The sequence below is a fragment of the Lissotriton helveticus genome, chromosome 7 (assembly GCF_964261635.1).
Source record: "Lissotriton helveticus chromosome 7, aLisHel1.1, whole genome shotgun sequence".
Classification (NCBI taxonomy): Eukaryota; Metazoa; Chordata; class Amphibia; order Caudata; family Salamandridae; genus Lissotriton; species Lissotriton helveticus.
This window is the reverse complement of record NC_136068.1, coordinates 20,305,599-20,330,272: the sequence shown is the minus strand read 5'-3', so window position 1 is coordinate 20,330,272 and position 24,674 is coordinate 20,305,599. Positions and strand designations below refer to the sequence as shown.

At 43.6% G+C, this 24,674-nt stretch overlaps 1 protein-coding gene across 1 annotated transcript in view; it reads left to right on the top strand.

Annotated features, from left to right (window-relative positions):
* LOC144768890 (cell adhesion molecule CEACAM8-like) overlaps positions 1 to 24,674 on the top strand; it is a 251,593-nt gene that overhangs the window by 196,947 nt on the left and 29,972 nt on the right. Inside the window, exons 3-6 of the mRNA XM_078652904.1 lie at positions 5,003 to 5,284; positions 5,378 to 5,641; positions 20,099 to 20,231; positions 20,985 to 21,028. Coding sequence (XP_078509030.1) covers positions 5,003 to 5,284; positions 5,378 to 5,641; positions 20,099 to 20,231; positions 20,985 to 21,028 — 723 coding nt within the window. The remainder of the gene's footprint in view (positions 1 to 5,002; positions 5,285 to 5,377; positions 5,642 to 20,098; positions 20,232 to 20,984; positions 21,029 to 24,674) is intronic.

Genomic DNA, 24,674 nt, shown 5'->3' with positions numbered 1-24,674 from the left:
TACCTGAAAGACATATCATCACAGTCTGCGTCTCTCATGTATATTCCTTGAAAGCCATATCGACCACATCTTCACAGTCTGCGTCTCTCATCTACATTACTAAAGCCATACTGGATATATCTTCAGTCTACATCTCTCATCTTCATTTCCTGAAAGCCATATTGGTCATATCTTCACGGTCTGCTTCTCTCATCTACATTACTGAAAGCAGTATCTGCCATATCTTCACAATATGTGTCTCTCATCTACATTCCTGAAGGACATATTGGCCATATCTTCACAGTCTCAATCTCCATTCCTGATAGTCATTTTGGCAATATCTTCATAGTTTGCATCTCATCTACATTCCTCAAAGCCGTTTCTTCCATATCTTCAAAGTCTGCGTCTCTCATCTACATTCCTGAAAGCCATATCAGCCATATCTTTAAGGTCTGCGTCTCTCATCTACATTCCTGATAGAAGTATCAGCAAAATCTTCACAATCTACATCTCTCATCTACATTTCCTGAAAGCCATATCTGCCATTTCTTCACAGTCTGCTTCTCATATCTACATTCTTGAAATCCATATTGGCCATATCTTCACAGTCTGCGTCTCCCACCTACATTCCTGAAAGCCATATCGGCCATGTCTTCACAGTCTGCATTTCTCATCTATATACCCTGAAAGCTGTATCGACCATATCTTCACAGTCTGCGTCTCTCATCTTCATTCCTAAAAGACATATCAACCATATCTGATAACTTCACAGTATGTGTCTCTCATCTACATTTCTGAAAGCCATATCGGCCATATCTTCAAGGTCTGCGTCTCTTATCTACTTTCCTGAAAGCTGTAATAGCCACATCTTTACGGTCTGCGTCTCTCATCTATGTTCCTGAAAGCTGTATTGTCCACATCTTCACAGTCTTCATCTCCCATCTACATACCTGCCAAACATATCATCACACTCTGCTTCTCTCATCTACATTCCTGAAAGCCATATTAGCCATATCTTCACAGTCTGCATCTCTCATCTACATTCATGAAAGACGTAACTGCCATAACTTCACAGTCTGTGTCTCTCATCTACATTACTAAAGTCATACTGGACATATCTTCATAGTCTACGTCTCTCATCTACATTTCCTGAAAGCCATATCGGCCATATCTTAAAGGTCTGCTTCTCTCATCTACAATCCTGAAAGCCGTATCTGCCATATCTTCACAATCTGTGTCTCTCATCTACATTCCTGAAAGCCATATCGGCCATATCGTCACAGTCTGAATCTCATATCGCCATTCCTGATAGTCATTTCGGCAATATCTTCACAGTCTGCATCTCATCTCCATTCCTGAAAGCCATATCAGCCATATCTTTAAGATCTGTGTTTCTCATCCACATTCCTGATAGACTTATCGGCCAAATCTTCAGAGTCTACATCTCTCATCTTCATTTCCTGAAAGCCATAAATGCCATATCTTCACAGTCTGGTTCTCATATCTACATTCTGGAAATCCATATTTGCCATATCTTCACAGTCTGCCCCTCTCATCTACGTTCCTGAAAGCCGTATCAACCATATCTTCACAGTCTGCGTCTCTCATCTTCATTCCTAAAAGACATATCAACCATTTCTGATAACTTCACAGTCTGTGTCTCTCATCTACATTTCTGAAAGCCATATTAGCCATATCTTCACGATCTGCGTCTCTTATCAACTTTCCTGAAAGCTGTATTAGCCACATCTTTACGGTCTGCGTCTCTCATCTATGTTCCCGAAAGCTGTATTGTCCACATCTTCACAGTCTTCATCTACCATCCACATACCTGAAAGACATATCAACACAGTCTGCGTCTCTCATGTATATTCCTTGAAAGCCATATAGACCACATCTTCACAGTCTTCGTCTCTCATCTACATTACTAAAGCCATACTCGACATATCTTCACAGTCTACGTCTCTCATCTACATTTCCTGAAAGCCATATCAGCCATATCTTTAAGATCTGTGTTTCTCATCCACATTCCTGATAGACTTATCGGCCAAATCTTCAGAGTCTACATCTCTCATCTTCATTTCCTGAAAGCCATAAATGCCATATCTTCACAGTCTGGTTCTCATATCTACATTCTGGAAATCCATATTTGCCATATCTTCACAGTCTGCCCCTCTCATCTACGTTCCTGAAAGCCGTATCAACCATATCTTCACAGTCTGCATCTCTCATCTTCATTCCTAAAAGACATATCAACCATATCTGATAACTTCACAGTATGTGTCTCTCATCTACATTTCTGAAAGCCATATTGGCCATTTCTTCATGGTCTGAGTCTCTTATCTACTTTCCTGAAAGCTGTATTAGCCACATCTTTACTGTCTGCGTCTCTCATCTATGTTCCTGAAAGCTGTACTGTCCACATCTTCACAGTCTTCATCTACCATCCACATACCTGAAAGACATATCATCACAGTCTGCGTCTCTCATGTATATTCCTTGAAAGCCATATCGACCACATCTTCACAGTCTTCGTCTCTCATCTACATTACTAAAGCCATACTCGACATATCTTCACAGTCTACGTCTCTCATCTACATTTCCTGAAAGCCATATCGGCCATATCTTCAAGGTCTGCTTCTCTCATCTACATTCCTGAAAGCAGTATCTGCCATATCTTCACAATACGTGTCTCTCATCTACATTTCTGAAGGCCATATTGGCCATATCTTCACAGTCTGAATCTCCATTCCTGATAGTCATTTCGGCTATATCTTCACAGTCTGCATCTCATCTACATTCCTGAAAGCCATATCGGCCATATCTTAAAAGGTCTGCGTCTCTCATCTACATTCCTGATAGATGTATCGGCCAAATCTTCACAGTCTACATCTCTCATCTACATTTCCTGAAGCTGTATCTTCCATATCTTCAAAGTCTGCTTCTCTCATCTACATTCCTGAAAGCCATATCTGCCATATCTTCACAGACTGGTTCTCATATCAACATTCTTGAAAGCCATATCGGCCATATCTTCACATTCTGCGTCTCTCATCTACATTCCTGAAAGCCATATCGGCCATGTCTTCACAGTCTGCATTTCTCATCTACATACCCTGAAAGCTGTATCGACCATATCTTCACAGTCTGCGTCTCTCATCTTCATTCTTAAAAGACATATCAACCATATCTGATAACTTCACATTATGTGTCTCTCATCTACATTTCTGAAGCCATATTGGCCATATCTTCAAGGTCTGCGTCTCTTATCTACTTTCCTGGCAGCTGTATTAGACACATCTTTATGGTCTGCGTCTCACATCTATTTTCCGGAAAGCTGTATTGTTCACATCTTCACAGTCTTCATCTCCCATCTACATACCTGAAAGACATATTATCTCAGTCCGCGTCTCTCATGTATATTCCTTGAAAGCCATATCGGCCACATCTTCACAGACTGCATCTCTCATCTACATTCCTGAAAGCCATATCGGCCATATCTACACAGTCTGTGTCTCTCACCTACATTCCTGATAGACGTATCAGCCATATCTTCAAAGTCTGCGCCTCTCATCTTCATTCCGTATAGTCAGTTTGGCAATATCTTCACAGTATGCATCTCATCTACATACCTGAAAGCCATATCATTTCAGTCTTTGTCTCTCATCTGTATTCCTTGAAAGCCATATCAGCAATATCTTCACAGTCTGAGTGTCTCATCCACATACCTGAAATCCATATCGGCCATATCTTCACAATCTTCTTCTCTCATCTACAGTCCCTGAAAGCCTTGCAGTTCACACTATATTTTACTTTACAGATCAGTGCAGAAAGTTAGAGAAGAAAACATCTGGACAGATGTCACCCTAAACACATCAAACCTTATTCTATAATGTTCTTGCATATTGCTTTTTCCCATTTTGTTTTCAGACAAAAATGATTTGCCATATGTTGGTGATTTTCTTAAGCCCCTACATAGTAAATAGCAAACTCTGACTACCTTTATAATCTCCAACATGAACATGTGTGGAAAAAGGATGCAAATTTAATCTGGATACTTTTTGTAGAAAGAAAGTTATAAAGAGTTAAGTGTCGCCAGTCCCAAATTTAAAAGAAGACCTCAGCACTTTGGGTGCCGCGGCCCTCCGCTCTTAGGGGTGAAGCTTAACCGAGTGTTGCATGTGGCAGACGTGGAACATATACCCCTCCGAACTATGAGCCATTGATAACTTTAACTGAGTCAAACCAAAATGGTGGCTGCACCTGATGTAAAGATGCTAGATCAGTGTCTAGAGGCAATATTCTTCTACAAAGTACAGCAGAATACCACACCCAGATCCACCCAGGTATGCTTGGCCGGGTAGTGGAGAAGAAGTCAAGGGCTATATATGTAGAACTAAATAGTTAAATAAAAAATTAGGGTTTCAGGGTATTCCTCTGGGCAGTAGTAACTGAGAACATACATGCAGAAGAATGTTCGGAGTGTAAAATAAAATAGGTCTTCTAGGTCTTTCAGGAAATTCAGTCACAGAGTGTGTGCCTCTGTGAAGATGTTGGATATCAGGAGACAAGATCATGTGAACCGTTGTTACAGAGAAGGCACAGGCTTCAACGTTTCAGGAGAGGTATCAAAGAGGTCAGCAGTGTGGATAGGGTGTTTGTGGTCATTTTGGCTCTGGAGAGGGCGCTTCATCCTTCTGGGATTCCATCAGAGTCATCGTTTCAATGGGACGTAGAGAATGGGGCTGAAAAAGGGGTGGATGCTGAGTATAGAACAATGCTGATGTAACTCCTACTTCCCCTTAGATGAAGTTGCATCTTCAGAGGAGGCAATTTTGGAGGCTTGTTGTGATGGTTTATCCACCAGTAGATCTACAAACAGGTGCCACCCATGTAGCCATATCACAAAGAGTCAGCAGACACATGGACACAGCCACACACTGAGCTGCTTTAAACCCTTTTCTCGCCTCCCCAGAGGTGAACACACACATATTAACACCTTGCTTTTGTATTTTGATTCCAGCACTTGTAACTAAACCTACTGTAACAATGACCAACCTACGGCCGGTGGAATATAAAGATACAGTAACAGTGACCTGTAATACCTCAGGGGCAGCTGAAAGAATTCAATGGTTCTTTGATAGACAACATCTTCTGATTAATAACTCCAGGACTCACCTGTCTAAAGACAACCGAACCCTAAGAATCACCAATGTTACCCGATTGGACTCCGGGATCTATCAGTGTAAAGCCAGTAACCCCATCAGTAACATCACGAGTGACCCGCAGACTCTGGCTGTTTCCTGTAAGTAAACTCAGAGTTCATAGTTTTTGCTCCTCTCATTTTTGTTCTCTGTCACTGTCCTCAGAGCTACATTTATTTTCTGTTCATTCACAGATGGGCCAGAGGACACAAGGATCGACCCCTCAGGAACTCAGATCCTAGAAGCAGGGGAGAGTTTCTCTTTAAACTGCTACACACGGTCTGTTCCAGAGATAGACACATATGAATGGTTTATAAATAACACCAGTTTAACTTTCCACAAAATGCAGCTATCTGTCTTCAGAGTGTCTTCTAAAGATGAGGGAAACTACACCTGTGTGACTCGTAATCCAGCCACCGGAAAGACTTCCAATGCCTCTGTCTTCATAGCTGTAAAAGGTACATTTCTGAATGGTTTCTATATGTTTCTGTATGGCTCCACACATGGGTCCTTATGGCACATACAGGCTAATTGGCTCTTTGCAAGCCACGCGGCTAAAATGGGCTGGGTAGTGAGATATACTTATCTGATATCACACTTTGGACTCACGGGAAGAAACCCAACTCCTCCGTTGAGGCCAGTTGAAGGGCTGGTCTTTGAGGTTAGTTGGACATGACGGCAGCTTCCTAACCTTCTGTTAAAAATTGGGTCTCTAGTTATCAGAGGCATTCACCCTGTCCAAGTCGGGACCCCAATCTTAGTCTGGGTAAGTCAGATACACACCCTAAATTAACCTATGTCCACCCTCTGGTAGCTTGGCACAGAGCTGTCTGGCTTAATTTAACAGGGAATGTGTAAAGTATTTGTGCAACACTTAAAACAGTAAAACAAAAAGGTGAAAACACCACACAACATTATGCCACACCGGGTTAGAAAAACAGGGCTTAATGTATTGAACAAAACTAGGCCAATATGACAAAAATTCAATAAGCAGAACCAGAGTTATGAGTTTTTAAAGAACATCTGTAAATATAGTGCTTAAAAGCATGAGGTGCCACATGGGGCTATCTGGTCACACTTGACTGGGTCGCATTCAAAAGTTCATGCTGACTGCGACGGAGTGCGGGTCGGACACAGGGACCAATCTTGTAGACACAGCAGGGCTTGATGCATGGAGAAGAGGCGGTGGTGCGCCGTTGTTGATCCATCTGAATCTAGGAGATGCATTGGTTCTGAGCCGCACAAATCGAGATGCATCATCGTCATCCCCTGCAGATGTAGGTGAAGTGTTGTTTTCCACCCATGCAGCCAGAAATGCAATGTCTTTTTCCTCAGCTGCAGTGGCGATGCGTTGAGGGGAGATGCGTATGTTCTGATCGGTGCAACAATAGTGATCTGTGGATTTTGGTAGATGCAACACAGAAAACCCACCTCCAAGGGCCCAGAACTGGATTGGCAACACTTGGCAGGGTAAGACTCAGAGTTAGTGCAGCAGGGTTGTTGGAAGTCTTTGATGTTCCTGAGACTTCAGAACAGGAGGCAAGCCCTTGGAGTCACTTTGGTTCTGGGGATGTAGAAATGCAGCTCCAGTCCTTCTCACTCCTGGGCAAGGAGGGCAGCGGCAGCAGGCAGCAGGGCAGGTGCAGCAGAGCAGAAGTCCGGCAAAGTCCAGCAGAGTCCAGCAGAGTGACGGTCCTTTCAGCAGCACACCAGTCTTAATTCCTGTCAGAATGTCCTCAGGTCCAGACGTGCGCTGAAGTGATGGGTCTGAAGTCCAGTACTTATACACAATTGTGCCTCTGAAGTGGGGGGACTTCAAAGAGAGGTCTTTGAAGTGTACAGGGCCCCAGCCCTTCCTGTCTTAACTCCAGATTCACTACCGAGCGGTATGCAGCCCTTGAATGTGATGACAGGCAGATCCCATTCAGGTGTTAGTGTCAGCTCCTTCATCCCATCCTGCATAGGATGGCCAATCGGATGTTGAGGGCCGATCAGTCACATCTAAACTCCCTTTGTGTGTGACAGTCTGGAGGGAATGCACAAAGCCCAGCTGTCACCCACCTCAGACAAGTATTCAGAGAAAGGCGAACGGAATGGCAAAAGTAAGAAAATGCAAATTGGCATTTTCAGTCTTGCAACTTAAAATCCAACTTTACCATAAGTAGAGTGTGATTTTAAATTGTGAGGTCAGAGACACCAAACTCGAATGCCCATCTTTTCCCAATTGGAAATTAATCTTCTAAAATGTATCAAGATAATTCCAATGTCAACCTATGGGCGAGATAAGCCTAGCAGTAGTGAAAAATAAAGTTAGTCGTTTTTCACTATCAGGAAATGTCAAACCTAAAAGCACGTGTCCTTTTTTAAAATATGCTGTACCCTGCCCTTAAGGCTGTCCAGTGCCTACATTAGGGGTGACCTATATGCATTAAAAAGGAACATTTAAGCCTGGCAAGAATGTTCACTTGTCAGGTCGACATGGGAGTTTAAAACTGCACACACAGACTCTGCAGTGACAGGCCTGAGACACGTTTAAAGGGCTACTGAAGTGGGTGCACAATCAGTGCTGCAGGCACACTCGTACACTTTAGTAGGGACTTAGAAGTAAATTAAATATGCCATGCATGTTTTAACCAATTATACCATGTTTTAGGGAGAGAGCACATGCACTTAGGCACTGGTTAGAAGTGGTAAAGTGCACAGAGTCCTAAAGCTAACAAAAACAAGGTCAGAAAAAAGGGAGGAGGAAGGCAAAAAGATTCGGGGTGACTCTACAGAAAGGGTCAGGTGCAACACCCATGCATGCTTTTTTCCCTCCAGGCAAGTGTGGCAGGGCATGGTGAAAAAGGAGATGACAGAGTATATTCCTTGCCCATTTGTCAACAGCGAGGGAACGGAGAGAAGGACACAAGAACCTGGCTGTAGCTTGCTGATGACACTCTTTTCTCTCCTTCCATGATAACAGACCTTTACCATCATTCTGTCCGCTGAAAGAACCCCACTACCTTTCCTCATGAACTATATTATGTTACCCAGATGAAGAGAGACCACAACACAACCCATTTATGAGTTATAATTCTAGGGTTTATTGGAGTAAAACCTGAAAACCATGGACTTAGCTATTGGATATATATGGTAATATACAAAGACTGTAACACTTCTCTGAACAAAACCGCAGTAAAGATCTGCAGAATTACCCAGGACCTTGAGTCAGAGACTCACTTTTCTAACAGTGGTGTCAGATGTGGGCTCTTAAAACCTACATGAAACGCACTGGCTAGAAATTGGATAAAGAGCTACGGCATTTGAGCTTAAGTATCCAGGTGCATCAATAGCAAGGTCCGAACGGCCAACAAAGCTTTCAGCACTCTCTACATGTCTGAGGAGTTAGCCACTAGATGACCAGAAGGAACAGGAAGCTGTCACCCAAATTACCTACATGGTTTCTGCTTCTTGGCCAATCACAAAACTTCCTGTTTGGAGTGTGGGGACAAGGAGGAATACTTACCCTATATATGGGTGGCTCAGAACGTGGCATTGCCCCAGAAGGAACGGAGCCATTGTATGACAGTCTAACTCACCGTAGATATGAGGAACCCCTAACAGGCTCCTGGTGTAGATGGAATCACAGCTACCAAGACATAAAACAAACCACAGTCGAGTGGACAGCCTTTAGTAAAGATGCCCTCTGACAGCAGACAGCAGCTGAGATTCCCAAGAGTTTTACTTCAGGTCATGGAATCTGGCAGATACATGCTGAAGACCAGCACTGGCAGAAGAGCAGAGACAAGGGACAAGTTAGTGTTTCAATAGTGCACTGAAGGGATGTATGACGGTACAACGCGTGGTATTACCACGCGTACCGTTACAACGCAGGTTTTTCAACGCAAGTCGGCACAACGACTTGCGTTGGGGGCGCTGGATAGTGAATAGTTTAATTTACTATTCCAACTCCAGTCCCCGTGGATAGTAGGGAAGGTGTTGGATAGTAAATTAAACTATTCCCTATCCTAGAGCGCCCTCCAGCGAAAGTCGTTGTAACGACTTTCGTTCTAAAAACTGCGTTGTAATGGTACCGAGTTGTTAGGGTTTCCGTTGTAAAGGTTGTTCTCAGCACTGAAGCATTGCCTTTTGTGAAGCAATGCTAGGTGAGGCAACACACTACCACATGATGAATAATAGACCTCATCACACAGTATCAAAGTGTCACCTCTCAAGATGTTTTTTATTTATATATATTTTTATTGATTATAACACAAGAGTAGAATTATACATATCGGGTGTCATTTAGAGGAACATATTGTAGGGGTGAACGGGCAAATGAGTTAAGGAAATATACAACAATTATAGGCATCCGAAAGTCCACAATACCAGCTTAGAGCTGGGCAAAACAATACGGTACAGATAACCTTAAGCAAACATCCTCGGAACCCGCCCACCCAGGATACAGGATATGAAGATCGGACACTCGACACCCGGATATGAGGAAAAGAAGGCTCAGGAGAATATGCCACATCTCTTGTGAAGAAGGGAAAAGGGAAAAGAAAGGTCATAGAACAAAATAAAGGAAAAATAAAAAGAAACTCAGCCCCCCACCGTGCACCCCTGCAGATGGCTACGACCTAACCCCACTAGCAGCGTGCCTGTCGCCCACTAAACTAAACCCCAAGGAAGGGAAAAGATGGAGGAGGAAATGTCATACAATGCAATACGGGCTCCCGGACTCCCCTCCCCCCCGCCAAAAGCAGACCTCCCCTACCGTCGTACTAAACGAATTAAAGCAGACTAATAAGCAAACAGATAGGGGAGTCACAGAAAGAGAAAAGAACTTCCCGCTCAACCCCCGGCACCACAGAGGCAGCAGATCCCTTATCAAACATAGCCAGTGTACCAAACCCAGACAATCAGACTTCCATCTGGCCACTACGCTCACGGACACAACCCAGCAGAGCCAAAAGAAAGTCACTGTACCGAACTCAGAAAGTAAAATTCAGCCCTGGCCCTTACGATCCATCGCACAAACCCCATCCAGTAGGACCAACATAGTAGCAAAAGAGTCAAAACGTTGTAGAAAAGGAGACCAATACATCCTGAAAGGGTCAAAAATTTTAAGTCTCGAAGTATACCGGATACACGAAAGTCAGTCCAAAAAATATTAATGGAAGTCTCCAGAAGCGAAGGAAGAAATGAGTCCTGCGCGGGCGATGACTCTGCCGATCTTGCTAGTTGTTCAGGGGCTCCAGGAACGTACCGCTGTATTCGTGTATAGACAAATGGCACCAGGTCTTGATTATGTTCGGGGCTCTCCTCTCGAGTTAGAGCAAGCTTCGCGGGGGTTACTGTATGTTGCAGGTCCGACACAGGGCTGGAGTCCGGTCTCAAACACACAGTCTCGATGCTTACAGTCAATTTGTGGAGAGCAGCCTCCATTTGCAGGTGAAAAGCCCCGATGGCGGCCATTACGGTCCCCAGTGTTGGTCCACACATCGTCCGATCCATCTCCGCTTGTACGATAATAGCGCAGGTCCTTAACCCCGGAGGCCGGCTTCTCCGGGGAAACAAACAGGAGTGGGATGGACGGAGGCGACGGGCGACTTGTAGGCTTGGCGCTCTGTACAACGGTGCCGCGAGCGGGAGCCCCACCCGCGGACCCCGAGGGACGCAACAGGGTCCCCGGGACCTGGCCCCCCACCCACCGCAGCAATCACGTCTCGTCGCCGTCTGTCTAGTATTCGCCGGGACCAAAGACTACCACCAGGATCGAGAAGAAGTTTCACTCCGATGAGACCGGACTCCGTCTGGTACCCGCGGCCGATGTTTTTCAACTGAAACCCGGCTGGGTCAGTACTCGAGGCCCCGGCTCACACACTGGAGTAGGCCCAGAAATGAAAGACGGTGTAACTTCGTCAATCAGAGCGATAAAAACTCCGGGATTGCCCCCCTGGGCTCAGCAATGGTTCAGACACACGGGAGTCGGGCGGGAGGTCAGGATGAATTTCAGGATAGGTCCGCCAGCGACGGAGGTCGACGGAGCCGGGAGCTTATGCGGCCATCTTGGTTGCTAGCGTAGCTCCTCCTCCTCTCAAGATGGTTTTATCCCCATGCTGCCATCTTACTTTGTGAAAACCACCACAGTAAAACCCAGAAAAGATCCAAGCATACCCTGAGCCTAGAATCAGATACACAGCTATTCAAATGTTTTTGGGGGACAGATTTCAGCATATCCGCAGGACTTAATGGTATGACTGGAGAGTATGAGGTCAAATATTGACCATTCAAAAACAAACCACAGCCCATGAATGTCCACTTGGCCAACATTTATTGTACCAATGATTTAATGACTTTAAATAGTTACACCTAGGAAGGTAACAGCATTGGATATCTAGCACAGTTCTAAGTCACCAATAGCAATAGAGGCCCAGTCACATTTACCTTCGCCCTTAGTACTGGGTAACAATAATCCAGCCTTTCAGGACCTTTTCTGCACCTTTGATCCTTATAGAACATGGCAGACCCAAGCCTTCTTTGCAGACAATGTGAGAAGGAAGGGAAGTTACCGAATCACAAAATGAGTTCAGAAAGGTATCATGAATCGCTATCTGGATGGGGCATGTGTAGGGCGTCCCTTCTAAATACCTATTTCCTAAGGTGTGAATCAATGTTTTGCTACCAAAGTCCTGTTGCAAAACATTGAAAAGTCACCAACTCCCAAGTTGGGATGAGAATACATTTCAAAATCTAACAGGTCCCCTGCTGACCCTTTTCCCCTTTGTAAATGTAAATAAGTAGGGAGTAGGAGATCCCCCCAGACACCATGGTCAACAAACTGGGAATAAAATTATTTTTAAATCTGCTTTTGTATTCAAGAAACGCAGACTGCATTTTAAAAGATTTACTGACTACGCAGTAGGCTACCATCCCTGTGATATCCCCCAATCATCATGATTTGCAATATGCGACCTACCACATGAATATTGATGAGGTAGGTTTGTTTGTGTCCCACTACAATTCGGAATTTTATGAACAGACGCATTGGCACGTGTGTCAGTTTGCAAAGTGTTTTTCTATTTTTAAAAGTCGCTGTGCAATATGTGACCACTTTTTGTGAATGGATGTATTGTACATAACACTCCACATCCTTCAATGAAGCCTGACAAGCGTGTGGCCAAGGCTTCCTCATCTTTTTTGAATCTTTAATAGACAGAGAGTAAACTTTCATTCTCCTCCATCCACTGACATTGCTCTTGACCTATATTTTTGACTGGCTCTGAGTTCTGTGGATCCTTGTATGTCAATTCATTGACAATTGACAATGACCTTGCAATTGTTTGTCTTGAGACAACACTAAATTTGTGTCTTGTTCAAAGGCCTTTCCATCCCAGCTCACTTAAGGCTACCTTCTAGTTCCTTCACTACAATTACTGAGTCAGAAAGTATATTACTGCAATATCAACTATCTTTCCAAGCTGCAGCTTCCTTATCCGTTTAATGGACATTACACATCTCTCATTGGAAGGGCAGTCTTCATCACTCTTATGAGCATTTTTACTTTTCAAACCAGGTTTCACCTTTTTCTTCTCACCTACTTCTGTAATGTTTGGTATTGTCTGTGTCCACTGTTTCATGACCTATCCACTATTATTTAATCTTACACCATTTTGTAAAGATGACAAGTTGTGGATATTTTGACATGGCACATGAAAGGGACATTAAGAGATAGACGCAGACTCGTGGGTCTCCGACCCAGCTGCATTCACACACATATCTGACATGTCTCAGGTTTTATTTAAATTATATCTTATCAAATTTACATCTAACTGATGTAATTTAATATGTAAATCAAAGCCATTCTGACATATGTTTATTGAACACTAAAATAGACTTGAGAATTCCTCCTAGAGTACTATATATAAGCCTCATTACATTAACCATAGATAATTTACACATTTCCTATACATTATGATCCTGAGTCTCCAATGTGATACAACAAGAGTGTCTGTTTTTCCTTCAATATGTCCTCATTACGAACACTCAGGTGGGGCTTTAAGTTTAAAATTACAATTTACCCTCATTTTCTTTCTTAATATTTTTTTACAAGGCCGTCTGGTTGTAATTTCCTGTTATAACCATAAGAAATAGTACTACAATATTACATAAGAGGTAATGATGAATGTTAAAATATAATATCCTATTATTAAAATAAGAAAAACATATTACAATGGATAAGTAACATGTAGGAAAATCGAAACCAGCATTTCTGTTATTTAACCTTGTACATAGCTGGACACACTCTGGATCCGATATTCACAGCCAGCAACAGATTCAAATACAGCCACACCACGGAGATCACCTGGTCTGACCACTCACTCCTCCACTTCTCCAACTTCACCACCCCCAAAACTGACAACACCTAGACCAGCAAGGCCCATAAGAGTTGGAGCAAGGTAATGGAAAATCTATCAACACCTTCCCTCGGACACCACCGCCAACCTCAAGGTAGCCGTCCAACATTTCAACACTTGGGTCACCGAATGTGCTGAAATAGTCGCACCCTTCAAATCCGCAAAACAAGGCAGATTCTGAAAACACGCCAGCTGGTTTACTCCTGAATAAAAGCTTCCAAATGCAATTGCAAATGACTAGGAAGAATCCCAGCGACCGAGTCAACTTCAAAATGGCTCTAAATAAATATCAGATATGCCTCAAAAATGACAAATTGAAGCCCTAGCCGCCCACCTCGGAGGTAGCTCCAACCATAGCAAGGATCTCCTTAGCATCATCAAAGAGTTCACCTCCCCCTCAGCATCAGAGAGCACTGTAACAGCCTTGCAGGAGGTCTGTGACATCCTCGCAGACTTCTATTACAACAAAAGAGCCACCATCTAGGAACACTTTAACCCATAACCATCCAGTGACAATTCCTCAACAGCAGCAACTCCACCTTAAATACTATAATCACTACGTGGGATCAACTAACCACGCAAACCACCGCTACCATCATGAGCTTCATTCAATCTGGAGCACCCAGAGACCACTGCCCCCATCCACCACATGTTCAACCTGGGGAGCAACTCCATCAGTAAGGAACTCACCACCATCCGCAGCTCATCCATCACCTCTGCCTCCTTCCCAGAAGGATTGAAACACGCAGAAGAAAAACCTCTGTTCAAAAAATAGCACTGAGACAGAAGAATTCAAGAACTACCGGTCTATCTCCCTGCTCCCATTCCTGGCTACAGTCCTGGAGAAAACAATAAACAGACAACTCTCCAATCACCTAGAGATCAACAACCTCCTGGATCTATCACAGCACATAAACCACACTAATCTCAGCCACAGATGGCATCTAATATCTCCTAGATCAGGGAGAGACAGCAGCGCTGATCCTCCTCAACCTCTCTGCAGCATTTGACACCATGTCACACTACGCCCTCCTACACGGACCTCATCAGATGGGGAGCTCAGGTAATGCCCTTCTATGGATCGCTTCCTTCCTCGCCTGAAGCACCCAGAGCGTCTACATCCCGCCTTACACCTCAGGCCCAAAGAACATCATCTGAGTCATTCACCAATGGTCCTCACTGAGTCCAACCTTGTTCAATACATACTTACGATAGGATTTGACACTTGTTAAATCCTATGGTATGAACATCACATCATACGTTAACAACACTCAGCTCATCTTCTCCCTATCCGCAAACTCCACTAACACCAAACCCAAATACCACAGGTGCATGACCAGTTTAGCTAGCTGGATGCAAAACAAATGCCTCAAACTCAACACCAACAAAACAGAGGTACTCATCTTCAGAAGCAACACCTCACCATGGGACGACTCCTGGTGGCTAGCACAACTGGTCCCCTCGCCCACTCCACACAGACCGCATCTGACACCACAGCATCATACTCGACAACAAGCTCACCATGAAGAAGCTGATAAACATTGCCTCCTCGGCCTGCTTCCTCACCCCCCGCATGCTCCTGAAAATATTCAAATGGCTCCCCATCAACACCAGATGCACCGTCACTGAAGCCTACATTACCAGAAGCCTGGACGACGGTAGCCCATACATGTAGATCAAAACTGAAATGGGATAAAAACAATATCATGCACAAGATGCAAAAAAAAATAACCTACTGGATGTCCATTTCAACCAAAATAACAATCAGCAACTGATTTTACTCTTGCTCCAAAAAGGGATAAAAAGTATTCTATTTGCTTAGTAGTCAATGTTAACCATCAAGACTTATCTTTGTGTTATGCTATAAGCTGTTTTGTAACACGCTCAATTACTACCGGAGTATCCTGGCGTGGTATACCGCTGGGGAACCCGTCCTGGCTTTCCCTGTGGGAGTGTCCCTACTGGGCACCTCCAAGGTGAAGCTAGGCATCCGCGGCATTGATGGGGCCGTTGTGGAGATTAAGCAAGCTATTGCCCAGAGTTGCAGAGTGGGACCCCTGGTTAGCATAGGCACCTCGGCGAGAATTATCGAGTCCACTGACACTGGTCCACGACCCTGCCGCGTCGGGAATTGAACCCTGGTCCCGGGCCGACTCCTGCTTCTGGGTCTGCCGCCTCTAACCAGTGAGCCACACCACTCCACTACTTGTGTAGGATCTGAGTCCGTCCTTAAAGACCACCTTGGCCTCCAGATTATAGTTGGAATATCATACGCATTCCAAGAGTTAACAACTGAGCTTAGCCTTGTTGACTAACGAATTGTACCAGGGTACAGAAGGCCGACTTCTATGAGGATCAATGAATGTCTTTGGTAAAGTCTGGTCTATAACTGCTGATAAGCCTGTGGGCATTGATTCATATTCTAAATCACTTTAGAATGTATTGCCAAGGAAGCCAATGCTGAGGCAGTAGTGTCAAAGTAGGAGCAGAATACCTCGCCCGTTGATGATTAGGACATTGCTCAGAGCCATTACAGTCCAGTCAATTATAAGTGTTGAGAAGACAACACAAAATATAATTTAGAAAGTGACCACAATTTATTAAATCTGGGGTTGCGGAAATAAGATCTGGCAGTGCCGGTGCTTGGTGTGTGGGCTCTTTGACTTGATGGCAAAGATTAAGGGAATCCAAAGAGTCAAGAAGGGAAGCCATCATCAGACCAATCATTGAAATTTCCTATATACACTCTTGAATGACTAATCTTTAATTAGGATATGAACTCAGCTAAAAGTTTGCCAAACATCTGGCAATGACCAGGAGTGTTAACACAAAACACCTCCAATTGTTGTCAAAGGTATTCACAGTTTTAGAGATTCCCCATTTCCCAGCATAGTTAAAAGAATTAAACTATTCCAAGGTTTGAATCATTGTCAATAGTAGCTGAGCCTCCACCTTACCTACTAGGCCAGGCTGGTGCTTGATTTTAAAACCAGATGGACAAGCTAAGGCTAAATCAGATGAGGAAGAAGCTAATGTCTAAGTATATGTAATGAAAAAACACAACTGAATCATGTTGAATAATTAAATTCAAAGGTTCGACCACATGCTTCGCAAAGGAAAGATCATTATCCAGTGGACACTTCAAAGAATCAACAGAGTTGAAAGCAATGTTTTTTGGGAAATTGTTGTCTCTTAGGATTGTTGGCTTGTTGACCTAAAGCTACCACCCTTTCTGACAGAGTACAATTTTTCCACAATATTGGCCACAGCCTGTGCTAGAAACACTCTTAACTATTCCAATTGCTGCCTGACCGACTTAAATTTCTCCTTGGAATAAACCCAGGCTGATGGACAAGGTTTTATTGCTACAGGAATTCCACTGATTCCCAGTTGGGCAACAAGGCTGGCATTGCACGCAGAGTGTGAGCACATGGGCTTGCCTTTCACATACAAAGTGCACTGACCCTCACCGCAAACGAGCTGCAAACCTGCTTACATTTGTCCTCAATTACGTACACATGACCTCCGCCCAACCTCTAGATCGCTCCCCAACATATCTGTTCTCGTCATCACACTTTGCAGGAGGAAAAATGGCAGAAGGGGCTGTGTTGTACTCCTCAACAGTCCAGACGTCTTACTGGAATACAAACTGCAGATGACAATTCCTAAGTTACACCATATGAAACAAAGGCCCTCATTTACTGGATTTTGGTGTAGGGCAGCGAAGCAAGTCGGCTTGCAGCACTGGCCTACGCCAAAGTGAAAGGGCGGAAATGCATCGTATTTATGCAATAGGGTGAATTCCCGTCCTTTCTTCCTTCGCTGGTGCTGCTTTGGCAGTCTAGCACCAACATAGGCCCCTTGCACCATGGTGCAATGGTGCCTCTGTTGCAGGTAGGATTGTTTTTATGCAGAAAGGAGCAAATTCCTGCACAGAAGTGATCCTAAGATGTGTTTTCCTCTTTCTATGTGCGATGTAAATGTAGCACACATGGAAAGAGGAAAAAATGATGAGAAATAAACTTATTTTTCCGCTGTTATGCCTCACCGCAGGAGGCAGAAGGATTGGAGCTCCCCCAGGTATACATGATTTTGTAAATCTAGGGCAGCGTCAAAATCCATGGGGGTTGCATAGAAACACCCAATGCGGCCCATGGAATGTCTCCCAGCCGCCAAGTATGCGACACAGCGATTTGCACTGCGTCGCCTTACTCAAGACTTATGAGGCCACCCAAAGCCACGAAGAGTAGCCTTGCATGGCTTTATAAACCTTGATTCAGAGCCCTGCGTCGCGCATGTACCACCTTACGTGGTGCAAAAGTCAAGCAGGGTTCTCATAAATAACCCTCAAAGTCCCTTGAGGGCAACAATAAATATCAGATAATAGTTATTGATGCGCCACCAAACAATTATACTCAGAAAAGCTCCCTCCCCGTCCGATGTGCACAATATACAGATTAAGGGGCTCATTAGGATGGTGGACGGACTTGCGTCCGTCCGCCACCCTAGAGGAGGAGGGACCGTCCGCAGGGGAAGCGGCGGTCCCTCCAGTGCAATTAGGATGTGACCACCAGCCTGGCGGTCACATCCTCAATCTTTAACATTGCGGCGGGTGCAGCTTCAAGCTGCACCCACCGCAAAGTTAAAAATGCAGACATTGCATTTGTATGCAGCAAGCGGCAGGCACCGCGCGGTGCCTGCCGATTACTGCATACAAATGCAGGGGGGTACCATAGTGCACCCCCCACCCCCCCTTCACCCAGGGGGCTTGCAACGGGCCTCCGCAGTGAAGCTCCGTATGCTTTTCCACGGCAGAAAATCCGCCGTGGAAAAGCATTTCTTGTTGGGCATCTTAATATGGCTGACGGTGTCTGATAGACACCGTCACCATATTAGTGCTTTTCCGCCGCGGTTGTAAGCCAACCGCGGCGGAAAAGCTGCGGACGGAAACCAGGAACCACCAGCCATCCTAATGTGGCGGTGGGTCTTTGGTGAGTCTGCTGCGGTTTTTCCGCATCCTCCGGGCCAGCGGTGGCTTCCGCCGGCCCGGAGGATGCGGAAAAACCGCTATCCTAATGAGCCCCTTTATCTGAGTTAAAGTCCTTTGTCAAAAATAAATGTAGCTGGTTTGAAAACAGAATAAACCCAAAATGATGACAAATACTTGAGTCGCAAGACTTTACTCTCCAATGTTCTGCACAAGCTCAGCAAACTCTTGCTAAGAAATATTAGTCTTTATATATAAATAGCTCTCACATTAATTTATATTGTGGCTATTGTGTCAATTAATGTATACTGACACCAGAACACATGTTTGTGGACTACTTCCTGGGACAGTACAAGCTAAATATTTGAATTTTTTTGTTACAAAGGGCCTGATCTATAATTTGTCAGACAGAGTTTACTTCATCGGAATGGGGGTGCAATACCTCTGCCATGCTGAGGGACCTCCACCCACCACACTTAGAGGTGCCCGCCTGCCCTGCCGACAACTGTCTACATTGACACGACAGCCGTAGTGGTGTTTCCCATCAATATATGAAAAATGTGACTGCCAGTACTATTAGTTATTAGCCAAGACGGCCTTCAGTCAAACTTTTCAAAGGTTTTTTGACACTTTAAAGGCCCCTCCCCCTGGAAGTGTTCTCTGAGGCTGTGGGGGTCATTATTGGTTTTTCCTGCCAAGTTTGTCCTGGCAGTGATGGACAGGAAAAAGGATTTTACAATATCCACCCAATATAGGAAAGACATTATAAAACCCTTTCTCTGACACACACCACCTATTCGATTTTGCCATTGGAGGAAGTATTCTGTTGATCTAGCCAATGGGCACTCTAAATAAGGCGGGTGGACCGAGGGCCTCATTTACAAGAAACTGACGCATCGGCATTGATGCATCAGATTTCTTGTGCCTGCATCAAATGCCCTTGAAACACCATGGATGCGCTGTATTATTAAAACAGGGGTCCATGGTGCAATGATTAAAAGATGTGTCAGAATTTCTGGCACATCTGTTGGTGGTAAAGTGATGCATTGCTGGAGTTGGTCATCAAACTGAAGCAACACCAGCAATGTATCAGAACGATTTTATTCCCATTTTAAAAGTTCTGCGTCAATCCTTATGCCCGGTCTGAGCAGGCGTAAGGAGTTTGATGCTGTAAAGTTATTGAGTGACACAGTAAATTGTAAATGTAACTGTGCCACTTCTACATGGATTTTAGAGTGGGGATGCCTACCCTGCATACATTAAATATGGTGCACGTATAATGTGACGCAGGGCTCTACAAAGTGACACATTGGACCTAATCGATCAGTTTTTAGATAAGGAGCAGCACGGAGCACTGACTATGTTAAAAAAACAGTGACTCATTGAATTTACAACACAGTACCCTGTGGGCCAAACTCTAAATCAGACCCTGAGTCTCATAGTGTATTGAGTGTCTTGAGAAAAGCACATGTGTTTCTTATCATGAAGTGTGTGTAATAACTGTACCCCTCTTTGTTTCCTGCCAGATCGTGATCCTCAAGACGACACCGGCTCGATGTCCGCCTCCGCCATTGTAGGCATTGTGATTGCCAGCCTGGTTGCTGTGATTCTCGTTGTTGTGTTGGTTTACTACTGTCGTACAAAGAGTTCCACAGAACAGTAAGTATCCATTGTACCAAACAATGATGAATGGGCAGGTTGACATTGCTCTTTGGGAACAATCTGAAGATGAGCCAGAATCAAACATCTTTATTACTCAGGATACAACCTCACTCACTGAGCCACCACTGCTCACACACCTTTTCCATCCATGCCCTCCTATCAGAAGTACCGCCTCTCACACCGTTACGTTTTAATGACATTGTGATATTATTGCTAATGCCAGAATGCAAATCCTACTGGGCTGTGTGCTTGTAAAGACATATACTATTATTAAAATACTTTACATATCATGGGGGCGAGAGCCTCTCAGTCTTTTGAAATACTGCAGGGATTGAATCTGACTCACACACTTGACCAATCAAAGCTTAATTCAAATGCAACACTTAATGTAAAAGAAATGATGATGGGATTTCCACAACTAACAACAATACGTGATATCTACTCTAAAGAACCTCACACCTTAAACACAATCTGGCTACAGGCCAAGGGCACAAGTCTATCACAGACAGCTGTCATTTATGATACCTTCTGACAGGAAAAAATATTAAAGGTAAGTACTGAGACACAATTGACTCCAGGCATCATGGGAGCAATAACCCACTCATCCATATGTAGCAAACCACTGCCAAGACTGATAAAACCTGTAAAATGTGGACCATAAATCGGTGGGATGATGTCAGAATGTGAATTATTGACTTTTAAACCACAGTTTAACATTAAATATAATAATGCATTCTCTTCTTTCTTTAGATCCACAGCTGGCGTGATTTCTACAGGTGCCACACATCACAACAGTAAGTTAAAGGATCTACGCACCCTGTGGTCAGAGCAGGGCTGTGATGGCAAGAATATGTATGGCTGGCAGGAGGGCGAGGATGAATGCACCTATATATCCATTCTTCCATCCACTGTCTCCTTCTTCCATTCACCCACTCGTTCATAATAAGACAGACACACAAGCTTAAAAAGCATATGCAATACAATTAAAAAGAATAGAAGTAGAAAAAAGAAATCATGTTGCCAACTAAACTTAGATAGCACATGCTTACAATACAACAATAAAGATAAACATAGCAACAGGCAGCCATCTTGCAATGGTATTGCACATAGTGTATTGTTATTTTAAAGTTCCAACATTGCTGCCATAATTAGATAGTAACAGGTGGCCATCTTGCAATGGTATTGCACATAGTGTATTGTTATTTTAAAGTTCCAACATTGCTCCCACATTCAGATAGGAACAGGTGGCCATCTTGCAATGGTATTGCACATAGTGTATTGTTATTTTAAAGTTCCAACATTGCTGCCATATTTAGATAGCAACAGGTGGCCATCTTGCAATGGTATTGCACATAGTGCATTGGTTTTTTAAAGTTCCAACATTGTTGCCACATTTAGGAGCAAGAAAAACTTTTCACAATAAGTCAGGGCTACTGTCCTTGCCTTAACTTTTTATACTAATTAATTTAGACCTAAGGCATCTGGCACAAGTTTTCCCAATAATCTAATCAGGAGGGCTTCTACCACATTTATCACCATCACTGATTAAGACTAACTGAGCTCTGTACACGCATTCCGGCAAGGCAACCCTCAAGCATACAGTTATGTACTCATGTACAAAAAATGACAGTTGGCAAAACAACATTCAACCATTTCTAATAAAGTTAACAAGCAGCATTGAGGTGCAAACCTTCTCCTTACAGGGTTTGTCAGCGGAGGGAAAAGAGGAGGCTACCAACCCCAAAACCCTTGCCTAAGCAGTAAACAAATAATCCATGTGACGTAACACTTGTCTACAGGCTTTAACACAATGTAGTGACAACCCACTCGTAAAGGCTTGTTCACATTAACAGTTAAGTTGTACAATAAATAAATCAGGCCTACTACGTATGTCATACATTTGTCAAATAAAAAGATTACTCCTATGGTCCCTGATATAACTTTTTCCAATTAAATAATAAGGCTTATATCTTTATCACCGGCTGTCGCCATAACCAATACATGCCTACAACCTTGAGTATACACTGTCCTGCAAGGCAACTATCGGGATAAAGTCTAAAAAGTACCAATATGTACAGTATTACAGTTGGTAAAACAATATACACCACTTCGTAAATGACATAACAAGGATTCTCAAAGTGCAAATCTTTTATCTCCAGAGCTTTTTTAAGAGGGGGCCAATGCGAGCATTCTTGCCTACCTTGGAAATCTGAGTGAATACATGTAACAAAATACATGTATAGAGGCTTTCATACAGTGTAATAGCATATCATGTGAGGGTGGCACTGATACTACACGCAAGTTAAGTCCTAATGGGTGTAGGGAGGTGTTAAACTTGCCCCCGGCAGCCTGCCCTTACGTTATGGTCTTGGCAGGTGTGCCCCCTCTTAAGGCAAATCAAGCCGAATCGTGGGATCAACTACTTAACAAAAGTGTTGAATGGCTATCCAAACACAAAGGGTTTAGGGCGTCACTTACCAATAACATCATCATGGTAGGTTGGGTGGGGCAGTTCCCAAAGAGTATCAAGGGTATCAAGGGGGATTGTATAGTCGTTAATTTCTGCAATCCATCAGTGGCTAAATTGATAATAATGGCACAGGAGGCACATTCCAATATCACCACTAGCATATGGGCATTACACTTGGGCTGTTTTTATAAACCCTCCTTGGGAGCTACACTTTCTGATGCTTCCTCTGCCACCCCTTCCCTCTGTCTACAAAATAGGTTCTTGCCACTGCAGGTTTGGATAGCCAGGATTGACTATCTCCCCCACCAGCACCATCAGTATAACCTGAGCCAGCTCCCTTTCCAACTGTGTTCCCATCTTGTGAACTTCATACCCCAATTTGGCTTGACGCTGATCCCACTCTGAAAATATTAATCTGGAACGTTGTGGGTCTGGCATTTAAAATGAACTTACCTGACTGGTTGGAGCTAGTCCAAAAACTGGATATTTTGATGTTTCAGGAGACATGGGCCAGACAGGAGTTATTCCTGGAGGGGTTTGAATGTTTTAACACTGTAGTCCCAATTCCAAATTCTGGTCATCCGGCAGGAGGTCTCTCAATTTGGATTAATATCATTGCAGGTGGTAGTGCAAGGGCCCTTGACACCAAAAACAATACATTTCAGGCAATAATTTATAAACAGGGGGTTTCACTTTGTTTAATTAATGTTTATAATAATGATTTTCAGAGTGTCCCAAACATGAATTTTTCTAATTTGTTTAAATTTATTTTCTTCCTTCAGAAGTCCAAATGTGTCGATAGCTCCGTAGGTATTTGTCTAGGGGGTGACTTCAATGTTAAGCTACCTAGCGGAATTTATTCTGCTATTCACCCTACCTGCAATGCATCATTATGTAATAGGGGGGCTCAATTATTAAATTATATAAGCACTAACAACTTTTTGGACGTGATGGAGCTTGCTGCAGTATCTACAAGAGCTAACCATACAGAACCTATGTACAGAGGCAGGGGCTCGGCCTCCACCATCGATTTTATTTTTATCTCCTCTTCGTTAGAAAAATGTGTGTTAAAAGCTGAGGTTGTTCCTACTGTCCATGGGGATCATACCCCATTAACGTAACTCTGAGTCTTGCCCCGAGGCTGATCTATGGTCAAGAGTGTGGTGCAGGAGATTTGTCCCCCTCCACTGATGACCTTAGATTGGTCTGGCGTGGTATAGATAATAAAGTCTTATTTGGCAAGATGGTAAGAACATATCCGGAATTAACCCCTTCGATGCTAGGCCTTTTCCCTCCCTGTGCAAAGTCTTTTTTTCGCTATTTGGGGTAGCTCGCGTTTAGGCCCCTGCAACTTTTTGACCACATAAGGTATCCATGCCATATTTGCGTCCTTTTCTTCCAACATCATACGAATTTTAAAGGTACCTAGGGTTTGTGGATTCCCCTGGAGGGAACTCAGGAATTAGCCAAAATAGAGCTACATTTTGTTTTTTTGGGAAAATGAGAAAAAAGTGCTGCAAATAAAAGTGTCTGGGTTTTTCCCTGCAAATGGTATCAAAAAGGGTTTGTGGGCCTGAAATCACTATTTTCCAAGCTTTTAGGGAATGACAGACTTTTGTCAGAAAACCACAATTGTTTACACAGCTTTGGCATTTTTCTTGGACATGGCCTATTTTTGCTACTTTTTTTGCTTTCAACCTCCTTCCAGTTTGTGGTAGAAATGGGTATGAAAGCAATAATGGATCCTGGAAAGCTATACATTTTAGTAATGTATATAAAATTCTGAATTCAGCAAGGAGTCATTTGTGTAGTTCCTTCAAGGTTTCTTTATAGAAACTAACAGTTAAATATAGGAAAAATTAAAAATTAGTTGAAAAAACAGCCCTTTGTGTCAACGTTTTCACATGTAACTTCTTCTAATTATGACAGCTTTTTGAAAGCAATAAAGCGTTACATCCACGGGACCTTAC